At 39.4% G+C, this 22,596-nt stretch overlaps 3 protein-coding genes across 8 annotated transcripts; 2 read left to right on the forward strand and 1 right to left on the reverse strand.

The window, feature by feature from the left end:
* Positions 1 to 5,591: 5,591 nt before the first annotated feature.
* Lwr (ubiquitin conjugating enzyme lesswright) lies at positions 5,592 to 7,413 on the forward strand. Of its 4 annotated transcripts, XM_076386312.1 has the most exons (6): positions 5,592 to 5,772; positions 5,870 to 5,939; positions 6,339 to 6,422; positions 6,494 to 6,616; positions 6,695 to 6,756; positions 6,839 to 7,413. In XM_076386312.1, the coding sequence occupies exons 2-6, from the start codon at positions 5,874 to 5,876 to the stop codon at positions 6,903 to 6,905; spliced, it is 402 nt and encodes a 133-aa protein (XP_076242427.1). In that variant the 5' UTR covers positions 5,592 to 5,772; positions 5,870 to 5,873; the 3' UTR covers positions 6,906 to 7,413. The 4 variants fall into 4 exon arrangements, with proteins under 4 accessions (XP_076242427.1, XP_076242425.1, XP_076242424.1 ...); XM_076386310.1 differs by having other exon boundaries at positions 5,596 to 5,791; positions 6,494 to 6,756; XM_076386309.1 differs by having other exon boundaries at positions 5,596 to 5,772; positions 6,494 to 6,756.
* Chas (chascon) lies at positions 7,333 to 22,233 on the reverse strand. Of its 3 annotated transcripts, none has more exons than XM_076386304.1 (12): positions 22,014 to 22,233; positions 18,416 to 18,605; positions 17,903 to 17,939; positions 17,384 to 17,553; positions 16,566 to 16,742; positions 13,162 to 13,377; positions 12,402 to 12,648; positions 11,982 to 12,332; positions 11,707 to 11,912; positions 11,392 to 11,638; positions 10,858 to 11,323; positions 7,333 to 10,339 (listed from the first exon to the last, which is right to left on the reverse strand). In XM_076386304.1, the coding sequence occupies exons 2-12, from the start codon at positions 18,482 to 18,484 to the stop codon at positions 9,781 to 9,783; spliced, it is 2,745 nt and encodes a 914-aa protein (XP_076242419.1). In that variant the 5' UTR covers positions 18,485 to 18,605; positions 22,014 to 22,233; the 3' UTR covers positions 7,333 to 9,780. The 3 variants fall into 3 exon arrangements, with proteins under 3 accessions (XP_076242419.1, XP_076242420.1, XP_076242421.1); XM_076386305.1 differs by lacking the exon at positions 22,014 to 22,233 and adding an exon at positions 18,952 to 19,076; XM_076386306.1 differs by having other exon boundaries at positions 10,227 to 10,635.
* On the forward strand, positions 7,556 to 9,361 carry Vkor (Vitamin-K epoxide reductase). Its single transcript, XM_076386307.1, has 3 exons — positions 7,556 to 7,971; positions 8,325 to 8,422; positions 8,581 to 9,361. The coding sequence occupies exons 1-3, from the start codon at positions 7,790 to 7,792 to the stop codon at positions 8,814 to 8,816; spliced, it is 516 nt and encodes a 171-aa protein (XP_076242422.1). The 5' UTR covers positions 7,556 to 7,789; the 3' UTR covers positions 8,817 to 9,361.
* Positions 22,234 to 22,596: the final 363 nt, after the last annotated feature.

The following is a 22,596-nucleotide window of genomic DNA, read 5'->3' on the forward strand; positions in this document are numbered from 1 at the left end:
GTTAGATTGGGACCTTCAAACTGTTGACACTTTAAGATAGATATGATACAAAGAAGTCAAATTTCGTATAGATTTTTCATCATAATTCTTCCAGCAATGTCTAAATAAAATATTACTGGATCGGATTGTTTTGATATTGAAACGTAATTGTATCTTTGACTATACCGTGGTATAATTTCTATAAGAGTTTACAGTAGTTTATATAAAAAAATTTACATCTTCCATTGTCTGAACTTCGGAAAAGTTCTCGTAAGACTGAGAACAAAAACCAATTTATACACCTGACTGCCAATTGAATTTTAAGGTAATACAACCTAACGCAGAATCATATTTACTGTATGCTAAGTAACATTTTATATTTATTATCTGTATGAATATAGTGATCTATGTAACTCACTATTGTTATATGGGTGCACAAAAGCATGTAGGTTATACATAGTTTATCTACATGTATAAAATCAAAATAATCTGAATAGTGGAATGTTGTCGATACAAAGTGTTCAAGTACCCCTTCCACTAGATCCAAGTGCGATACTGATACTTAAGAAGATTTATGCATAAAATTGTATGCATAGATTATTAGAACAAATTTTGTATGTAGTACATGAACAAACATATACATTTATATACGATGATTCCATACAATTGGCAAGTACGATCCATATAATTTAATATTTCAAGCTATTTAAAATTTAATTTATTGATTTCTTAAAACATCTACTTTTACATTCTGCAAGAATGATTGGCAACTCTAGAAAATTATGATTTTTTATTTGTTAATGTATACGTTTTATTGCATTCTTATATATAAATGTATATAAAATGTCAACAGGATATCAATAATGATTAGATGTTTTGCATTTTTTGAGACGTATGAATTTATAACTATCTCTGTATGAATTAGCTTTATTTTTACAACAAAAACAAATAAATTACAGTAAATTTATCTGTACTATCATTTCTTTGACATACTTCATTCTTAATCTTGATACATGATAGTTATTTATATTTGAACCCAGTTATGGTATATTGTAAGGAGAAGAACATATGGTAGAATATGTATTTAGATATATAAGACTCTGAAATACATTTTAAATTTAGATTAGTTAATTAAATACCAGTGCTGCATTACTGCAGACTTGTTAACTACTGTAGGAATATAGATGTATAGATATATATATCAGTTTAAGCAGTGTACTTAGGGAAAATGTTCTGAGGTGCTGCAAATTTATAAATTTATAATAATCTGTTTTTACTTTTCATTATCATTGTATATTGTTACATCAAAGACAAATTTGGTTCAATCATGAATGAATAATGAAAATAAATGCAAAATTTTAATATATATTTATAAATTTTACAACATTTTTAGAATATAAAATAGTTCTATAATTTTTGTAACATTTAATTCACTTTTTATGAACGAAGGTACTTAAAAAACATTTTAATTCGTCAAAAAATTGTTGAAATGAAGAATTATGAAGACATAAAGAATTATGTTAATAGACTACTTCGTTATTCTTAACGTGAATGCTATCAATTCAATCCAAGAATTTACTTAAAATAACTATTCAAAATAGAAGTGAACAAATCATTCATTCATGTTTAGAACATCACGTATTTTATACAAAAATAATCAACAGTAAAAAATAAATGATTGTGAAATTGTGACGCAAATACTTAAATAGTACGGACGCTAATATGACGAATAATGGAAAAGTAGGTAATTAATGATTAATAACTGGAAATAAAACAATTTTGTACTAACACTGTGTGACTGAATAATAATACTTGCTTTTGTATACATAAAACAACTACAACAAAATATAACGCACACTGCCAACTTTTCTACTGTAATTTCATGTTATCATAATGTAAAGTCAGGCATTGCAAATTTTAAGTATTTTACAAATCAAATTTTGTAAGAAAATATTTCAAATCATGAATATGTGTAATTTCAACTGACCTATGTTAAATTTATTTTGGCAAAGGTTTTCAATATGAAGCGTGTAACAAAAATGTAATGGATAATTTTATTAATATTTCCAAAGTATTATTTTAAGTAAGTCGCGTTAATAAATATTTGTTCAATCATTTATACTTGTTTCAAGTACATATATTTCATCAAAAAGTTAAGCATTAGTTATAAATAATCATATTTGTATTGTAATAACAGTATATACAAATATTTGAAGAAATAAAGTTATTGCATTTAAATGAAAGGAAATATATAATATGAGTATTGTGTTAGTGTGAACAAAATAACTGTAATGAACACATACATACTTACTTAAAATAATATATTCGAATAATTAATAAAAATATACACATTTTAAGGCTGCCAGTAGCATGCTTTCAATTAGTATTAAACATCTTTTATTACTTTCTATTCACTGTTTTCTCTTTACATGTATAAATAAATAAGGAGGCAGCTCGAAATTCCTAAAGGCATTGCTTTCACATGGTGTATATACATTGTATATATACAAAATGTAAAATTATGATTGTTAAAAAGGTAACATTTCTGAAACTAAGTAATACACGAACTTTATGTTTTAAAATTTATTTGGTCATAGAGTGAATGTTATGTAATGAAATTAGTTTGTTTCTAGATATTATCATATTGATTTTTTACTAAATAATAACGAATATGTTTTACTACCTATGCTTATAATTCATCTTTATATATTTAAGATTACACCGAAATTGTTGTGAAAAACTAACGTGTAAAAAACGTTACGTATTCAAATAACAATCATAAACATTATACTAGATGTGATAAACAAATTTTGTGTACTTGGTCCGAATATAAACTGGAATTTTAGTGGTCCTCATACTCTTACCATTTAATTATTCCATATAATCAAAACCGAAATAATAAATGCGAATCAGTTTTCTTTTGCATCGATAAAAATTGAATGAAATTTGAGGAAAACTACTTAGACCTGTTAGAATACATTTTGTTACGTGTTAACAATAATAACTAATGCCTATACGGATGACAGATTTACTAACACAATTATAAATAATATTAATTTATATAGCTATAGATTAAGTTAATAAAAATTCTTAATAATTAATTAAAAATTGTTTTGTTTAAAATTAGATGCATGCTAGAAAATCCATTAGGAATTATGGTAAATGTGGGACGATTCGTAGTTGCAATGAAGTAAAAAGTCAGTTACTCGAAACGACAAGAATATACTTTAAATATGTTTCCCTTTATCTCGACATTAAATGATTATAAAAACCCGTACTAGTGCTTACAAACAATAGAAACTCAATAAAAATACAGTAAAAGACAGTAGAAATAGATATACATAAATGTTATTATTTTTTTATCAATAATTCAATTCTTACCAATTCTCCGTGAAAATTTGTTTGAATCAGTCCTTTAACTGTCATGGCGTTGGTTTCTCTTTGGCGCTATTTTCTGTTGCTTCCATTTGAATTCGAACCAGAAATCTGTAAGAGAAAAGAAACACAAATTTAAATCAAATATATTTAAAAAAAATACAACTCTGTTGCGATTAAATAACCACTGAACCCAGAATATATCATAGACAATGGTAATTCAATGTAAAAACTATTAAATAAATTAAGATGGAGGCCAGAAAAAAGACAAGAAGACCGTTTAAATTTTTGCTAAATTATTGAAGAAATTTCTAACCAAAACTCTATTAACCCCTTCACCTATTTCAACGAGTCTGATTCGTGCACTTTTTACAATACTTTCGCTGCCGATTACGCATGATGAATGATTTTCCGCAAGTAACCGATCACGCACCATTGCGTGAAGGATCTATGTTCGCTTAATGGAAGCTCTGTGATTGGCAGTTTGAGATAGTCGCCCGTTTCAGATCGGTAGCAAAAGTGACAACATTACGAAAGAAAATTGTAGGTAAAGGAGTTAATATTAAGTAAAGATAGTATTGGAAGGTAGGCAAGAGCACTATTAATAATACTTAATATCAGTTATATACCGATAAGGAAATAACACGCACTTTAATATTCACAGAGTTTCAAAAGCGTCCGAACTCGATGACGGTCACCAAACTAATGACATCGTTCATCTCATTTCGAGACCAGGATTGCCACACGAATTCCCTCTTTGAGTATAATGGAAAATTAGGAGCCAATTTATTGTTAACTTATTAGAACAACCTGTATTTAACTTAGCGTCGGTATTATAACTTTAATTCTTACCACTTACAGTGCTGCACTCTTATTTCACGCACAGCCGCTAACGTTGAATGTGACACAGAAATGATAATGAGGCTTTAGAGTCTCAAAAAAGTGAGACAGTATAAAAACATTGCTTGTTCAGCTATCCTGTATACTTATTAATGGTAATATATAAGTTGATCAAATTGACTGCGATCTACGATTATGAAAATGAAAATTTTGCTGACTTTATCGACTTTGGTATTTAGATTTGAATGCGTTGCCATCTAGCGGCCAGAAATATCAACTAACCATATTTAAAATATACGAGTACAAAAGCAATTATTTATTTATCATTTTATTCGTAGCATAAAAATCCATAATAATTGTAAAGCCTCTAGAGTTTCTTACGCAATTATATAGATATAGATTAATAAAAACACAGACATTTATATTTATAGTTTTTCACAATGATATTGTTCAACTATTCCTCAAAAATTTTTTAATTTTGCACTAGTATAATTGTCATCACTATTTATAGCTGTATGTATACATAATAATTCTCATGATAATATTCCTGTCTATTACATAATTCCATAACACGCATTACTGTGCTCGTTAATGCTTTATCAATAAGCAAATGAGAATTCAGTGTGTTATGCAAGTTCTAAGCGAAGCAATCATCACGTTCAACGTTTCTATCTCGATTTATAAATTTTTTTACCACAATTTAATAATTCTGTCAGGGCCGAATTCAGGCTTTGTGAGGCCCCAAGTTAGGTCTCAACAATCGCTAATACTTTTGATATCAAAAACTGAGAGAATTATATTAGAATCCGTATTTTCTTAGAGGATTTTATAAAGGACAACTGTTTCCAAATTCTTCATCCAAAGTAAACTAAATTCTATAAAAAATGTCATCAGTGCAACCCAACTTTCGAAGAAAACCATTAACAAATTAAACATTTTTCTCCAGTATTTGTAGAAATTCCTTTTAATATATAAAAAAGAGGCTCTTTAACCCATTAAGACCCAAAGTCGCGTAAAAGCAACATAACAGTAACATAAAGGAACAGAATTCAATAATGTAAATTTCTCAAAAAAAAATGTCGAACGAAATACGTTGCATTTACGTAACTTTGCTCCTTAATGGGTTAAAGGATAAGCCTCAATACGCCCCCAATTTCAACCTGAATTCCATTTCAAGCGGTAATTAATCGTACATAGAGATTACGCTAAGACGATTAAATGTTACGTAAGAAAATACTGCAACTCCAAAGGAAAGTATCTGCAAATAATCAACCAACCATCAATTTGGACAAATCGTACACGAACGTTGATTCGCTCCGCTCTGCAGAAATTGTCCAGGGGTGAGTGTGCTCTTTTTTACCAGCCGAGTATCCGCCGCAGCCAGAAGCCGTTTTCGCGAAAAAGAGTCCAACCGCGAGTCCATACGGACACCGAGCATAGGGTCACGGATCCATAGGTTTTCTGAACACGCACCCCGCACGATCGCTTTCACCCTCGCGCCGCCTAAGTGTTTGATGAAATTTAGGCGCAGAAAGTGCCTGGAATTTAAAATCGGAATCGACATCGTGAAGCACCGTGGTAACGTTCACGACCAGTGGTCCGCGCATACCGTCCCTTCTTATATTTCGCGCCCAAATACACGTTACGCTTAACTGAGAAACCAAACTTGTTGCAGATTAATGTCAGGCATCGCGATTGCCAGGCTCGCCGAAGAGCGAAAAGCATGGAGGAAAGATCATCCTTTCGTAAGGGGCCTAATTACTTTCTTAGTTTATCGCGAATCCCGGTTCGCCGCATGCTTAGCCACTTGACAATCCGTTGCTGTGTCACCTCTAGATCGTTACGCTTTATAGATTCCAGTAGAAGTAAACATTCCTTATTGTGTCGGTGTTTCGGTACAAGTAACCGTTTTTTAACGATGGTTTAACGAATATTAGCGTAGAGACGTCGGTAGATTGTAAACCTAACCTTTCTGTGATGCGTACACTTGTGTCCTTCCATCTGAGGCTTGAAAGGTGTTTTGGACCTGTGAGGTCATATAGGCAATGAGACTTCATGAAGCATAGATTCATAAATCAAGCATAGATCTGAAACACCTTGCATATGTTGTGTGATTGGCATTAATATGAGTGTCTGTTTTATAGGGATTTGTAGCACGACCAGTTAAAAATCCAGATGGAACTCTTAACTTGATGAGTTGGGAGTGTGCAATACCTGGAAAGAAATCTGTGAGTTATAGTTGCTAATATTGAAGTTATGTTTATTAATAACAGTGTAATATGAACATGATGTTTTGTAGACACCATGGGAGGGTGGATTGTACAAGTTGCGCATGATCTTCAAGGATGATTATCCTTCTAGCCCACCAAAATGTAAATTCGAACCTCCTTTGTTCCACCCGAATGTATATCCGTCTGGAACGGTATGTTTGTCACTATTAGATGAGGAAAAGGATTGGAGGCCTGCCATTACAATTAAACAGATCTTACTTGGCATACAGGACTTATTAAATGAACCTAATGTAAAAGATCCAGCGCAAGCAGAGGCGTACACAATATACTGGTATCTTTACTTTATATTTATTTAAAGTTCGATATGAATTGAAGTCCACAGCAGGTTAAATGTACTCTTTTTGTTATTCCAGTCAAAATCGTTTGGAATATGAGAAACGTGTAAGAGCTCAGGCAAGAGCGATGGCTCCGCAGGAATAAGTCTATATTAGGTCTATATCAAATATTCCAGCTATACGGAAACGTTATTGTATACCTATAGTGTATTGATATTGTCGAACTACATTTCTTATCTTTTTTATAAGTAATATTAGTGTATGGATATAGCTAATTTACTGTTATCTGCATTTTCATTCATACAGCTAAATTTCTATGTATAATCTTCTGTACTTTCTACAAACCATACATTATGTTAAACACTAAAAAAAACATTGAAATATTTCTCTTTTTTTGAAACTTTCCGTAATAGGAATCAAAGCATTGTTCTCTTTTTAAGCTGAAATTTAATTTGTAAGGCTTAGTGACAGTTATTGATAAGTCCCTGAAATGAATCATACAATAAACTATTCTAAGAAAAGAAGAAAACGCGGAATAATACGTCCGTTCTTTCTTCAGTTCTCAAACAGTATCCGTAAAGAAGTACTATATTTAAAAGTCTTGTAAGCATTGTACAAATCTCTTAAGAAATAAAGTATTCCAGTCCATCTGAGTTTCAAGGCTGAATTAAGAAGTATACAGTTCAGAGTAAAATGTATAGTAAGTGCTCAACGTTGTATAAAAATATCCTAATCGTTTTATCGGTTGTACAACGATGATTACACGATGAGAATGTACTAAAGCTTAAACTCTCGGCAAAACACTTCACTGGGATCGGACATTGATCATCATTCAATCAGACTTCTTGTTTCGTGCTAGCTCGACTATCGATTGCCGCATTTGCGTAATTTACGTCTATCGGGAAACACGCGTATTGCTTTCGGAAATTGTGGTGTTCAAAATTTGACTAGTACTAGTAGCAATTATTCAAAGAAAATTAGCGACTTTGTTGTGAAAATTGATGAATTGTCCGTGTAATTTATGAAACAATGTCTGGTGTTAAAAAATCGATGTATAAATTAAATACTGGAATCATATCGGCGTGCATTTTGGGATTCGCTGCTTCTTACTACTCTTATGTAGTGGAAACAGCAAAAGAGGAAGATGATTCGTACACGGCAATGTGTGATATAAGCGAACACGTTAGCTGCACCAAAGTATTTTCGTCAGAGTAAGTTGTTTTTTTATACAAATTAGCTGGAGCTGGAATCTGTACACGTACACGTAAGATTAAGTATGCAATGAAGTTGGCGTATCTTCGCAACAGATTTGCCTTTTTTTTACGTTGCAACGCAAATATTTGAACGACCTAAAAAGTCGATTATCTTTATTTGAAATTCAAGTCATAATTACATTTTTTATATTTTCTGGATCGGTTTGATGCATAGATATAAACACATGATGTATTCATTCATAGCATACTTACATGTAGCTGTTTGGAAATTCGCCATAAGCACGCTTAAAAAATTTCAAAGAATTCAATTTCAGTACTTAGAATGTGTCAAATAAAATGTTTTATTTCAGGTATGGAAAAGGGTTCGGAATAATTCCAGAAACATCTCTTTTTTACATGCCAAATTTCGTGTATGGAATGATATTTTATCCTTTCATCGCAATATTGAGTACGTAATATTATTCTTCAACGTGTTGCGCGCGTAATTCAAAATGAATTAGAAGTCGATGTCTTAAAGTTCAATACGCGTTGCACATTTTTCGTAGGAATATGATCTATGATATTGAATCATATTCTATACTAATGATTTGATAAAAATCTTTTTAGGTATGGTCAATAAATATGCCACTTCAATCATCGTCGTGACATTAGGAGTTCTTTCGAACCTGGGTTCGATTTATCTGGCCTCTATTTTGTACATGTTAAACAACATTTGCGTGGTTTGTGTTAGTACCTACATTATAAATGCTATCATTTTAATACTCGCTGTTAAGAAGCATCGAAAACTATTCCAAAATGGCACAAACAAAAAGAAACGAAAGAACAAGAAAAAGTCTGATTAAATTACTGTGTCCATTGCTCATTGCAATAATCGAGATATTTTCTCATACCGACTGTTAAGTAAGTCCTTGAAAATCTTTCGATCATTATTTTAATGTTTTATGTATAGCGGTTCTTTTAATTAACATTTAAAAAATTGTATCGATGACATTCGTGTACAATATTTTGATATACTTCTTGTCGAAATAAATCCTATAAATACAGAAATCGTAATTTTATCTTTATACAATGGTGCTTCATGAAAATATGTATGATATTTATAAAAATATTACTAAGAAGGAATCACTATTGTCTGTGGTTCATCCTTTTCTACCGACCTGATATGTAATCTTGGATTGTTACTTGATATTTGAGATAAAAGAGAAGATAAATTTCACAACAGTGGAAACACAACTATTGTCATTTAAATAAAATACTTCCTAACAGTGTATCTATCATTTATAGTCAATGTTACAAGTCATAGGCAGTAATTAACATTATCTCACATTATACAAGATATTGTTAAAGATTTCTCTGTAACAGTAAATAAGATAGTTGCACTAGAATCTACTAATTTGATTAAAAAATTATTTGAAATTTAGTATTTTCAATTTAGGCATCCTTTTCCTATGACCCATTGAAGGCAATATTCTTATTCACCCTATAATTCTTGATCCACAGGAAGATATAGCCTAAAGGAAGTTTCTCAAAATACTAATGACTAATAAAAATGTTCAAAAATTCTCATTATAAATTATAAACCTTATCTTTCTGTAAGAGTGTTCTAATACTTTCCTTTATTACTATAAATATCTTCATTAAAATTCTGCAAACATACAAACATTAAAGTATATTATAAACTCCTAGAACACTTTTCCAAAGAGACAAGGACTCAGCTTTTGGGTACATTTCCTTCGCTCATGAAGTAACTACCACTTCAACAGAATGAATAATAACCAAAAACTATCCACTATATTATTCCCTAATTCAATACTCCTGTCTAATATCTTTAAACAAATCCCTGTTGCTACGACTAATGCTAGCCAAGATGCCTGGGCTCTTCAGAGGAGGAGTCTCATCCAAGCGATTCAGCTGCAAAGTAGAGGTATATGGTATCCTTGGCGGAGGTGGTGTAACCACTCCATTCCTACCAGCTTCAACATTGAAGCTCTTGCTCCTGGACAGGGAAGATTTGTATGTCCGTTCTGGCTTGGCTGGCGGCTGCACACTGTTGGTCTGCATGTTGTTGCTCTGCACAGCTACTTTAGGGGATGACACCGTGTTCTTAATGGAAATATTGATCATGCTCCCATACTGGCGGGACTGGTTCGTCGGCGAGATCGCGACACGGGACGCAGACCCCTGCCTGACTCCGCCAGAAATGGGCTGCTGCCGTCGCGACGACTGAACCTGCGACCGAGCCTGTCCGCTGGAGTGCAGGTTCCTCGGCAGTGTTTGCGTGCTCCGGAAGTGGTCCTCTCTCTCGTGATCGCTGGCCAATCGGCTGGTGGACTTGCTAAACCTGCCGAGGGAACTGGACGCGACGCTGAAACCGCGCCGATCCGAGGTATTGGCTCAGGATCTCAGTGAATCGTAACAGTCCTCTCGGATTTAGCTGGCGAGCCGACTCGAGGTACTACATAGCGTCAACGAGCATGCTCCCCTTCATGCAGCCTTCACCCAATACTCCAAGCAACCGACTTTCATCGTGGTATACATAGATTTAGACAAGCGAAGCACACCGTCTCCGAGGCTCTCGATTACGCAACAGCGTATCGGCTTGCTGGTAATGCCTTTCGACGATCGCACACGCTCCTCTTTCGCAGACGAGCAACACGATACCTGCTCGCGATTAGCTTGCACAACCGGAGGACCAACGCACACGCGTATCGATTGACCGTTTTAGATCTGGATTAAGTATCGAGGGAAGATTTTCAGAGGTTCGGTGGACTATCTACGATCTTTGAGTCTAGTTATTTGTTTCAGGCGATTTATTCGAATTAGGAGAATTCTGCAAGTGGAATCTGAAGAGCTTCCCTCGACACCTTACTGTAGCTTGGTTACCTGTACTCTGTCTCGGCGGAAGTCCTACCACGGGGCTTCCCCGACCGCCTCGCGTCTCGATAGCCTTTCTCACGCCCGTAGATGCTTCCACCGAAGGGATCTTCGCCGAGGTAGTACCTGTGAAGCGGTGGTGTGGACTCGCTGCGCTGCCACTGTTCTTGGACCATATGGTCGCTCGTCCTGATCGTTTTCGTTACTTTGTTAGAGTTATTGTTCATCGTAGCATTTCTGGGTGACCTGGGCGGCCTCTCAGGAGGCTTTTCATCGATATCCCTCTCGTTTACTAAGGGAATGTTTCTATCAATAACGTTATACTGGAGATAGGTGGGTCCATTATCATCAGTCTGGGTCAGTTGAGAGATGGAGCTGCTAGCACGCTTGTTCTTCCTCTCGGAGCTGGCTGAACGCAACTTGCCGACCAGTTTCCTGAAGGACTCGCCAATCTTGTATTTCGAGTGACCTGAACCTTGAATATTTCACGTGGAACATGTGCATCGTTCAAATAAGAAGCTTACAAAGCCGATTAAATCTTACCTTTGGAGGGTCGAACTGGGCTGGAAGACTCACTGGACTTCTTATTATTTCTTGAAGTAGAATCTGGCCTAGGCGAAGGTGATCTTGATCTTGAAACAGACTTCTTACGATTATCTCTATCAGCTGTTTGCTCCTGGGCGTCTCGACTGCGGCTCTCCCAGGTTCTCTGTACAACGTGAACCGGACTTGAAGTCCTACCAGTTCCAGATCCATTCAGACTGGTTCTTTCTTCAGACTTTATAGACCACTGGAAGCAACACCATTGTGAGGACAGGATTACAACAAAGCATCAAATCTACAAGAATGTGCTCCCACCTGTTCCTTGGATCTTCGTCGAGCAGGCGGAGAAGGCGTACGTTGTCGCTCATGGCTCGGTTCCTGATGCTCTCGACGGAGAACTGTCTCGTAGGTCTTCGAGTAGGTGGACTCTTGTACTTGGTTCCTTGCGTGATCGTGACCATTTGTGTGAACTGTTTCCACGCAGTGCAATGGGGAACTCGTTCTGACCTGATTTTGTTTCTCTGAATAACATAAGATATAGGTGTTATTTACTAAAGTAGGGAATATTTGATGTTAGTGGCTTCAAGTACCTCTTCCCTGATATCTCTCAGACCACTCGCTGATCCCATGGAAGTATCCTGAAGGGGATGTGGAGTCCCGACCAGTACTTCGTCGAGGATGTCTATTGGGGTTGACATTCTGGTAATCACGATCCTTAGGGGTACAAGACTTCATCGTGACGTTGATGTAACTAGTATTGGTACTAGGGAGAGGAGACTCGTCAGCTTCGACGGAGCCATGGGAAGAGCGTGATTCGCTCCCAAAGTGGCTCTCCAGCCACTTAGAAGTCTCAAACTTCCTCGCCTCATCTTCCTCCTCCAGGTCCAGTGGCTTCTTGGTCAGTACGTCCTTCCGACCAGGGAAACCCTCTGCTGGGAAACCTGCGACAGTTTATCGAGTTGGAAGCAAGTTGTGGATATTTTCCAGAGGAACTAGGGAAAAGGACCAACCAGAGTGTTTATGGAAACGAGTGGTGCGCATGGCTGTTGGTGACGGCGTCCAGTCGCCGATTCGTTCTCCTTCTGTCGTCTCTGCGACGTAGCGCATCTCTCGGGCGATCTTCTCGCCACCCGAGACGTAGTCCACCACGTCCTCGTCTCTCTTCTTCACAAATCTCTGGGAACTTTCTTTCCTCTTCTCTGACGCGTCGTCAGCGTTTACGTCGCTTCCGTCATCGGGCACTTCGTCGTCTTTTATCTGAAATGTATTGAAGAACTACTCATGGTATTCTAGAAACAATTTGGAAGATAGATTATAGTGCACTCTTTTATTGTGGTTTCTTGTTTTAACTATTGCTGATATTGCAGACAACAAGAAGGATAATATTAAACACAATTTTTGACAATTAATGGGGATTATGTGAGGCTTCTTTTGAAATCCACGATTATGTCTCCAGTTAGGAGCCTAAAAGACAAACCAGAAGACAAAAGACAATCTAGTGCGCGTGATCTAAGCATCGAGGGACACTCTTGGAAGGGACACTCAAACCCTCTTTTTGATAATTAATAGTGATTGCCTAAGCTCTCCTTTAAAATGCCAGATTTCATTTCAAATCGCAAGCCTAACACACAATAAACAGCCCCACACAAGTGACCTAAAGATTGAGGATCGCTCCTAGAGCCTCAGTTTCGCTTTCACGTCTCCTCAGGTACATTTTCCATCCACTACTCGAATGAATGAAACGATCAAAGGATCTCATGGATTACTGACCTCCTCGTGCTCGACCGTTCGTTTCCTCTCGGTAACAATGAGCCCATCAGGTTTCAGCTCTTTCTTCTCCAAGGTCTTCTCAGTGTCGATCACCTTGTTCGACTTGGTCGTGTGCTGGACGACCCTGGGGCCCGTTTGGGACGCCAACTGCTTGCAGGATTCGGCGAGGGCCGCTCGCAGGTCACCCCGGTTGCTCCTCACCGCCTTCTGGTACGCCTGGAACCAGACAGACAGGCCACCAGTCAGGACACCACCCAGTCATTATCGTACGAAAACCACCGCGCGACCCGAAATCTCGTCGCGACAAACCGGATCGTCCGGCCTTCGCCCTGCTTCCCTCGCTAACAAGTGGAAGGAAAGGTGTTTCTAACTGTCTAAGGTCAGCCAGCGTCCAATGGCAATAAAAGAGGATGAAGGCAAGAGTGAAACAGAAAAAAATTGGGTATAAATAGAATCCAGTGCAACGACACGTTCTCTGGTGATAAATCTGTGTAACTACCTCTGAAGAGGACTCTACAGCAGAGGGTGTCCCTTTCTCGCTGGGACCCAGTCTAAGGTTAGACCTAGAAGCTCAACGATCATAGCAGAAATGTACAATCGCAACAGTCACTCTAGAGAAACACCAGAATTCAGGAACACTGACCCACACTAGGACGTATGCTCATCAGCAGATAAGGACGCAGAACTCATCTCTGGTCGCCGCAGGAGCCAAAGCTACCGCATACCGGTGTCCTGTCAACGAGAAGGACCAGAAGAACGTTATCACTCTGGGGGATCACATAATGGCTAGTATCGTCGGTCAGCGGAGGAAGATTAAGAGAACGGGCGTGGATCGACCGCGGGAAGATAGAACCGTCGAAGATAGTCCAGCTCGGAACAGCTGCTCCGACTGCGATCGTGGCATCTCGGCTGGTTCGTCGCCATTCGGTGAAGGGAGAGCAAAGTCGAGAGATCATCGACTTCCACTTCTCGATGAGTCCCTCTCCTCCTTCTTCCTCCCCGATCTCTAGCCTTTCCTTCTCTCTGGTATCCCTACTTCTCGTAGAACCAGCCCTCTCTTTCTCTCTCTCTCTCTCTCTCTCTCTCTCTCTCTCTCTCTCTCTCTCTCTCTCTCTCTTTCTATTCCTCCCTTCCGTTCTTCTTCATCCAGAACGATTCAGCTTCTTCGTTTCTGAATCGTTCATGCGCGAACAGGTATACCTGTTGCCTGGCTTTTGCAATCCAGAAGCTCCCCTCCTCCCCCTTCTAACTTCGTTGCCCTCTGGATCGCGACGAGGGAGGATCCAGCGCCTAGATTCTACCCGCTGCTTCTTTCACTATCGCGTAACACGAGCGATCGAAATGTCACTGTGCCACGAGGAAGACGTTGCAGATCGCGTGGCGAATGCTTGTCTAACCGCGAACTGGTGAGTTACGAGTATGTACCAGGATGGAACAGGATGTTTCTAATGATTGCACGCATTTGTGAGGTTCGAAAATGGTACAGTATTTCCTTGTTAGGAAATTTCTAATAGAAATTCGTTGCTATATTTATTGGGACTTGCAATTGATTAGATCAGAAGATTTTTACGTACTTGCGTGCAGTGTTGCTTAGGTCTTTGGTGAGATCAGGACAGGATTAAATATGAGCCATCCTGGTTCAAAAGTTGAGGGGGTGCTAGAGGGCTAGAGGAGCCATAGTCACAGGATCCACTCTTCAAAGTGCCCAACAATTTTGTACACCTTCGAAGAGTATATAATAAAATACCGAAAAATCAGACTATCTTATTCATATCGTTCTAAAAAAAATCCTATAAATAACCCTTTTATAGCCTCTTTGGCTGAAACCTCTCCTTAGATTTTCGAATTTTGAAAATTTCACATTATCAAATTGAGTCTTACAAATCGTCAAAGACTCATTGAAAAGTGTACACTGTGCAATTAGAGTTTCCTTTGATAGAAGCATATCTCTGGCTAAACTACGCAGGTTAACTTTCATACGATTGTCAGTGCACGTTAGGGAAATCCTCTCGTAAATCGCAGCGAGAGGTTGTCAATAACGCATTCGTGAAACGGTTCGACTATTCGCGGATATTTGATAGCCGAGAGGAAGACGTCCCCGGGCCATTAAACTGTCAGGCCCGTTACCAGCAGATTTACGATAAGCGCCGTGACAAATATGATCGAGCGCACGATACACCTGTTGCGCGTTCCCTCTGATGGGACCAGTCACTTCCTTCCGCGTTCATCTCTTTCTGTCCGCTTCATTAATCATCCACGATCGTCGCGGTTGCGTTCACGATGCTTCATTAAGACCGATCGCGCTCGGGAGAGCTGCAAGCTTGGTGCTTTCGCGGTTCGAAATGCACGATTAATGGGGAGAAAATTCAGGAAGTGGTTGGGAAAGTCATCGATAGTGATGGGCTGTCAAACGCTTCGAATCACTTGGAACTGGCTATAATCTCATAGGTCGTTCCTTGTGACAGGTTTATAGAGTGTTAAATTATGCTTCTGGGAATGTGTCAGTAACTCGTATTTCTCTTCTGAAAGGTGAAACTGAAAAATAGCAGTGATTATGAAGAATGAAATAGAAAACCAGTCTGCACAGTATTTAAAATTTTCCAAAAAAATGTCTGACATCTAATAGTTTTTGTAGGGATTGAATATTCTGCAGTGATCGAACTGCTTTGGAATTTAGAAAACAGAGTACTGAATGTCCACCACGAGTCACTGACAAGTTATACTGTGTGTATTATAGAGCAGTGGTGGCCAAATCTTGTTAAGATAGAAGCCATATCTTGCTTATCAAAAATACCCAAGAACTACAGCCCTAAATTTTCTCCCACCTCTAACCAAACACCTTCTATAGTATCTAAAATATTATGCTAGATATCAGATTAAATAAAAAATATCTACATTTATATAGACACAGTTGTATGCCAGAAAAAAGGCAAAAATACTTTTCCCAGAAAGTAGGTGTACTATAAATTACTAGATATTACTAATACGAGCCCAGGAGAACTGTAGCAGGTAAATATTCAAAGGAGCCTCGATTTGGCCAGCTGATATAGAGCCTAAATGAGTACCCTGGACAAACACAGCGGGCGAAAGCAAGAATATCGAACGAGCCCATCCTGGGTACCCCACCCACGTCGGCCTTGACCAGCTCAGAGATCGGAGGTGTATCAGGAGTGGATCGTTCCAGAAACCGAAATTTCTACTCGCCGAAAAAGGGAATCGAGCGAAGAGGGAGCGGGGCGTTTGTCTCTCTGGCGTTCCCGTGGCCGCACGTGGGATGAGCCTTCGCGAAAGGCGGCTTGTTGACCTTTTCGTGGCGCTTAGAGCCGCGCCAAGAAAGAGAAAGAACGCCCGTACCGCGGCACGCGCAGGTGGAATTCAGGTGTGGGTGTGTCGCGTGGATATACCTCGTCCGAGATATCTCCCAGCTGTTGACGATCCTCCGTCTCTAGCCTCTCCTCGATCTCCTCGCGGCTCCTCACCACAGTCTCGTTTAATTCCTTTTGGACGATGCTACCGTCCGCGGAGCTTCTTCCACCTGTAGGCCACTCGACCTCTTGCGGCTGATCGCCGGTTGTTCGCCTCTGAAAAGAGAGGTATGGTCATTCGTCAGATTCGATGCTCGAGTTTTCTTGGTAGTGGTTATGGTTTATGATCGAAGGAAATTGGAGCGTAGGATTTGAGCACAGATTCAGGGGGCATTTTAGGTAAAGAAGAAAGCTCTGGAGCTTTTGAAGTTATAGTAAGATTGCTTGTAGCTTTTAAATAAAACAACTTTGTTTTCCAATTCTTTTTCTGACAAGTTTAACATATTACTTTCTAACAAGATTAGAAATTTTAGCCTTAGAAGAATATTTAGAAACATTTTTGTGGTAATATGAGGGATCTTTTAATTTTAAAAGCGACAGAATTTTCTGGATTATTTAATACTTTGTTCCATTTTAGAGTTGAAAACGATTAATAGATTAGTGATACAGTCGTACCGATTGTCTATGAATCTAGAATTAACACTTCTGTATGTTTTCCGATATTTCACTTGAGAATCTCTCGAGTTTCGATACCTCGAATAATACCTACTCCACATGAAACCCTTTAGAGAGATTCTATTCTACTTTCTTCGAACCTAAATCTCAGAAAAGGATTTTAAAAATCTAAGAATCGACTGAAATCAAAGAAACATAAACAACGCTACTCTAGGCAACGCTATAAATGTATAGCACCGTACTTCTTGAGTGGTGTGTTCCTGCTGCTCGACATCCTCCGTGGTGTTCGTTGTCACAAGAGGCCCAGAATCTACGACCACCTCGCCATCCTCCAAGACGACTTGTCGTTTCACTCTGGTCTCGATTTGCCTGGTGGTGGTGATTTCCTTCTTCTTGCGGGTCTCCCATTCCTCTGAAACCGGAAGCGGGCGTTCGAGCCATAGGATGCCGCTGTTATTGCGCAAAAAGTGCCGATCTCTCGGTCTTGGACAAACGAACGAGGGGGGGCAAGAAGGAGGGACAAGAAGCGTGGAGGCATTGAAAGGGTCCGACGGTCAGCGAAAAAGTGTCGGGCGAATGGAAGTCAGCCGCAGCGGACCGTTTCGAGCGGGAATAAGACGAGCCTCGGTTGATGCTAATACGCTATAGAATAAACTTTGGCGAGACGTCGATTTACACGCGGCACGCCTTCCTTCTTATCTTCCATCTGGTTATTCGCATCACGCGCGAGCAACGCGTGACAATCGCGTTCGGGGAATTACCTTCCTTGACCAGCGCCACGGAATTCTCAGGGTCGATCTGCAAAGAGAAAAATCGTGTATAGTTAGAAGAGTAAAGTTGTGCAAGCCGTTGCGACAGCCACGTCTGATTCGAGGCTAATGAAGAGGTACAGAAGAATTGTGTATAAAAATGTGTCTACTTCTAGTTCTCATTCCAATATTCAAATATCCCAATTTCCAAATGCTACAGTTTCTAAATATCCTAATTTCCAAGTATCCCAATTTCTAAATACCCTGATTTTCAAATACTACAATGTCCAAGTATTTCAATTTTGAAGTATCTCAATTTTCAACTATGTCAATTTTCAAGAATCTTAATTTCTAAGTATCCTAATTTGCAAGTACCCCAATTTCCAAATATGTATTCCAATTTTCAAGTACTCTACCCAATCTTTAAATATTCAAATCCTAGAATTATTTAAAGCGACATCAGAACTTATTTGTTTCTACTCGGTGTAAGTTCAGATGAGTTACAAAAGGGCGAGATCTACTCACGAGGATCGGTGGATGGCTCGTTGGCGGTGGACGAGCCTCATATCGGCGTGTCGAAATCACCTCCATCATTCGATCATGCCTGCTGGTGGATCCTGATGGTCTGACACGGTCGTCGTGACGGGAAGTGGAGTTAGTGGTTCAGAGTTTCCTCCGAGGGAAGTGTGACCCCTGATCTGACGATACGAATTCACTGAAACAGTCCCAAACACGAATGGATAGACTCAGACTACAATGCTCATCCGTTATATCGTTTTAACAGGTCACAAGTCAATAGAGACAAAGTAGGATCATCCGAAAGACAGTTTATAGATCAAGAAATCACTTTTGTTTCACTGAATATACGTGAGTCAAAAAAGAACGAGAAAGTAACCCAAGGAATTAGATACATAAAAGCAAGTTTACATCAAGAAACTACTTCTACCAGCGTCTCATTTATATTTCCAATGTCTTATTCAATTGTCCCAGTTAGAACATTCCAATCAAGACTATAAACTCTAAAGTGTATGCAAATGAGTCCTTTGATATTTGCAAATCACCGTAGTAGCACTTAGCGAGAAACCTCCGTTGCCAGGGATCGCAGGGGACAGTGCGAGGCAAGGAAAGGCAGGATCGCCTTAGCAGCCGCGGAGATTGAAGAAGCAGCCTATTTAACGCTTCTAGCGTAATCGTGGCCACGTATGTCTCGGTGAGCGCGTGTACGTGTACAGGCGGGGCGTAATAATTCATCAGGAGGCTCTTTCTGCATGGAAGTCGAAGGCCGCGGTAGCACGCGGGCCTGTGGTCGCGACCACCTCGATATGGGCTGCGATACGATATCGAGATAGTTAAAGACACGCGTGCGCCACGTACGACCAGTTGCCGATCCCAATGGCGTATTTCTCTCATCGTGTTTCGCCTGCTAAATTTATTTATTTATTAATGGGTCATAACATAACCCATTAATTCACATTCCACGCCTGGTAGAAAGGTTCGATCAAACGCAACGATATGAAGTTATTAAAAAATATTATAATTTTTGTGAAATGTGAAATGCTATGTGTGAATATAAAATATATGGGAATATTAGATGGGTTTGGTACTAAGTGGTACCAACACTCGGAAGACTTCCAATTAAACTGATCGCCCTGTAGATACCTAGATTAGTGAAAAGAATATTAAGAATCAAAGAGACCTACGCCATTGAGCATTCGCGTCCTTGCGGTTGGAATTACGCACGAGTTCTCCCTGTCCCGGCTGGGAACAGGTACGTAAGTATCTCGATTTTTCCTCCCCTAGAATCTAGGCTTATAATACGCTCGGTCGTAGAGCAAATGACGGCTACCAGAGGAAATAATCGGCGAGCATCTTTAACCCCGCGGTGCATCGCGGCCACTTTAGCGACTCTGAAGAAGCGCGAGGGCCGAATCACGTTTCTGGAAAGCAGCTGCGATTCGTATTAACATCGCTTCTTTTTCAAGCACTACCTAGATCTAGTGACTTGGCTATTTTGTTTCCAAAGACAGTGGGTCTTTTAGAAAAGAAATCTTGAAGAACTGTTAAGATGTTACAGTGTTGTCTCGGTATAAGCTTGATGGACACTCATTCAAGTCCTCTTAGAACTATTCTTTCACTTTACCTTAACGTCGACTTAAAGAAGCCAAATTCGTGCTATTAAGGTGTAAATTTATCTTCAAATTAGAAATGAGTTTCCTATTCCTTGAACAAGTAATTAATTAGAACCGATATGAACTTGCATCGAAACAATGCTGTACCAGCTTGACGATCAGAAAGGTAACAACAGGAAAAATTGTCAAAAAATCCTAACTCGTGAAGAATCGCGATTGGTATTGACATCACGCCTCTCCGACGACTATATACGACCGTGTCGGTTTTATCTCATTGGATATGCGTGTGACGTCAGAGATGCGTCATGCTATAGAGGGATACGCGAGCGAAACGTCGGAGGACATTTTTCTGCTTCATTGTCGCGACGAATGTTCTCGATTGTCTCGCGAGGAAAAATAGCGATTCGAACAATTCAAAGATTTCACAAAGTATCTATGCAATGGAAAATACTGTAAATGGACGATTCTTCGGTGCAATTTACCACGGCTAATGACGCGTGGAATTGAGAAAAACAAAACAGCACTTTGCAAAAAGTCTCGATTTATCTTCAGATTCTTTTCGAACTTCTTGAAACTCGCTGTGGAGCCTTTTAGAAGAATCTTACTTAGCTACAGATGTACCTACGATCGGAAAGTATCGTTATGAGTTTTATGCGGAAGTGGAAGGTGAAAGATGTCCAGCAACGGTGAAAAGCAGCGACAGCGCGCACTGTGAACGGTGGAACGTCGTAAATTGCGCGGATCGATTGTAAGAACGCAATTGTTCACAGGCGGCGTTTAAATCACCGCTTGGACGAGTCGATGGTGATTTAAATGCGTGGTCGGCGCACGAAAAGTGACAGATAAAATAGAGCAATGGGAGAGCAGGTGGACACTCGTGGGCGGTATGCGCGCAATGCGATGGACACGTGACCTCGGCAAGGACGTCGCCATTTTGAGAGAAAATAATAAGCGCGGCAATGCCATAAACGACAGCAAATCACGCAAATTAAATCGCCTCGAAACCAGACAATAATTAAGATACTCTTAAAAACACCTTTTCTAACCTTCTCAAATTCTCTTTTCACTAGACTTTCAATTCTGTTTTCATATCTATGGCTGTAAGGCAAGACGATCTATGTCAGACTCTCAAAAAATTCGAGTCGAGGCCTTAATTGAAGTCTTTCTGGAATATAGAATGTGTATTTTCAGAAAAAAGAAAGGGTATTAGAAGAACTTTTTCACTTAAAAATAAGGGTTCGAGATGACACAATTCAAGACAGTACTGAAGTTAAAAACTTTAAATATTAATATATATAGGTAATTTTGCCTCACAACCATAGATGAATATTTGACACTTGCCAGTCCACAGATAGAATATGCGCGAAATGAACAGCCAAATCGCAGATTTAAAAGCAAATCTTCAGAAATAGGTACACATAACTGCATAGTCGATTTCTCTCTGTTTATACAATATCTTAACACATCGGACACTTGCTTCAAAACTGACCCACGTAACTACAAAAGCATATTAACCTAATACTAACACATATGCCAAAGTACATTAACACTTTATACCAAACTGTTTTATACTCATTCTTCGAAAACGAAGTCCCTCGTATCACGTCACTTTTGAAGCAAGCGTGCTGCACAACTTCCCAAATAGCACACCAGCAAACTATCACCAGAGATGAGAAAGATCGTCGCGACTCCCGATGCAGCGAACTTCAGCAGCCTAACTTCATCGATCCCGATCGATCTCCGCATCCGTAGCACGCGGTCTCGAAACGTGTCTTTACACCCGCTGCACTGGGAAGATTCCCATCGTTTCTCGTGCACGGCGAATTACGTAAGGCGCTGACAATGCCAGTCTCGTAACATCCTCGAGTAAAGAGGCCGATAGAGCGGCCAGTACACGCGGTACTTAGCTATGCCGAGGAACGAGGGAGTACCTGACCGAAATGGAGAGAGTAAGCGGGCGCGAAGGAGCAGAAAAGAGCGGTGTTTACATTCACCTGATCCTATCGCGTGCTTCAACGATCGTTCTTAAATCAGCGCCGATGGACCAGGAACGAGAGGATTCGCGGAGGTCCACGAGATCGGCTGCTCGATGCACTCACGGTCTCGCAGATTGAGACGGTTCAGTTTCGAGACGAACGAGAGTTCGCGCGACGTGATCGAACCTATCGCGACGTGAAACGCTTTGGACCGATGGGAGAAGCGAGTTCCCGCGCATGCTGCCGTGGCGAGCGCTCGCGATACTGTCCGTCCATCGAGCGCTTTCTGACGGATCCGCCAGCCACGGAGCGCCCAGTAGGAGACGACGATCGCCGGAGCGACACGAAGCACCGCGAAGTATCGGTAGTGATGAGATCAAGCTGGACCCAGGGACTGTTACTCTCTTCCGTGGACTTTGGGCCCGATTTGACTTTCTCGAGGAAAAATGGGACAGTTTTCACGTGCTACAATGTCGACCAGTTGCGCCGATTTTTGAACTGCGTAAATGTTCATTAACCTAAAATCTTCTTCTTCTTACTATAATTAATACTATTATTATTATAATTTTTATCTTTATTGTCATATTAACATTGGTAGGAT

Source organism: Calliopsis andreniformis, chromosome 10 (assembly GCF_051401765.1).
Source record: "Calliopsis andreniformis isolate RMS-2024a chromosome 10, iyCalAndr_principal, whole genome shotgun sequence".
Classification (NCBI taxonomy): Eukaryota; Metazoa; Arthropoda; class Insecta; order Hymenoptera; family Andrenidae; genus Calliopsis; species Calliopsis andreniformis.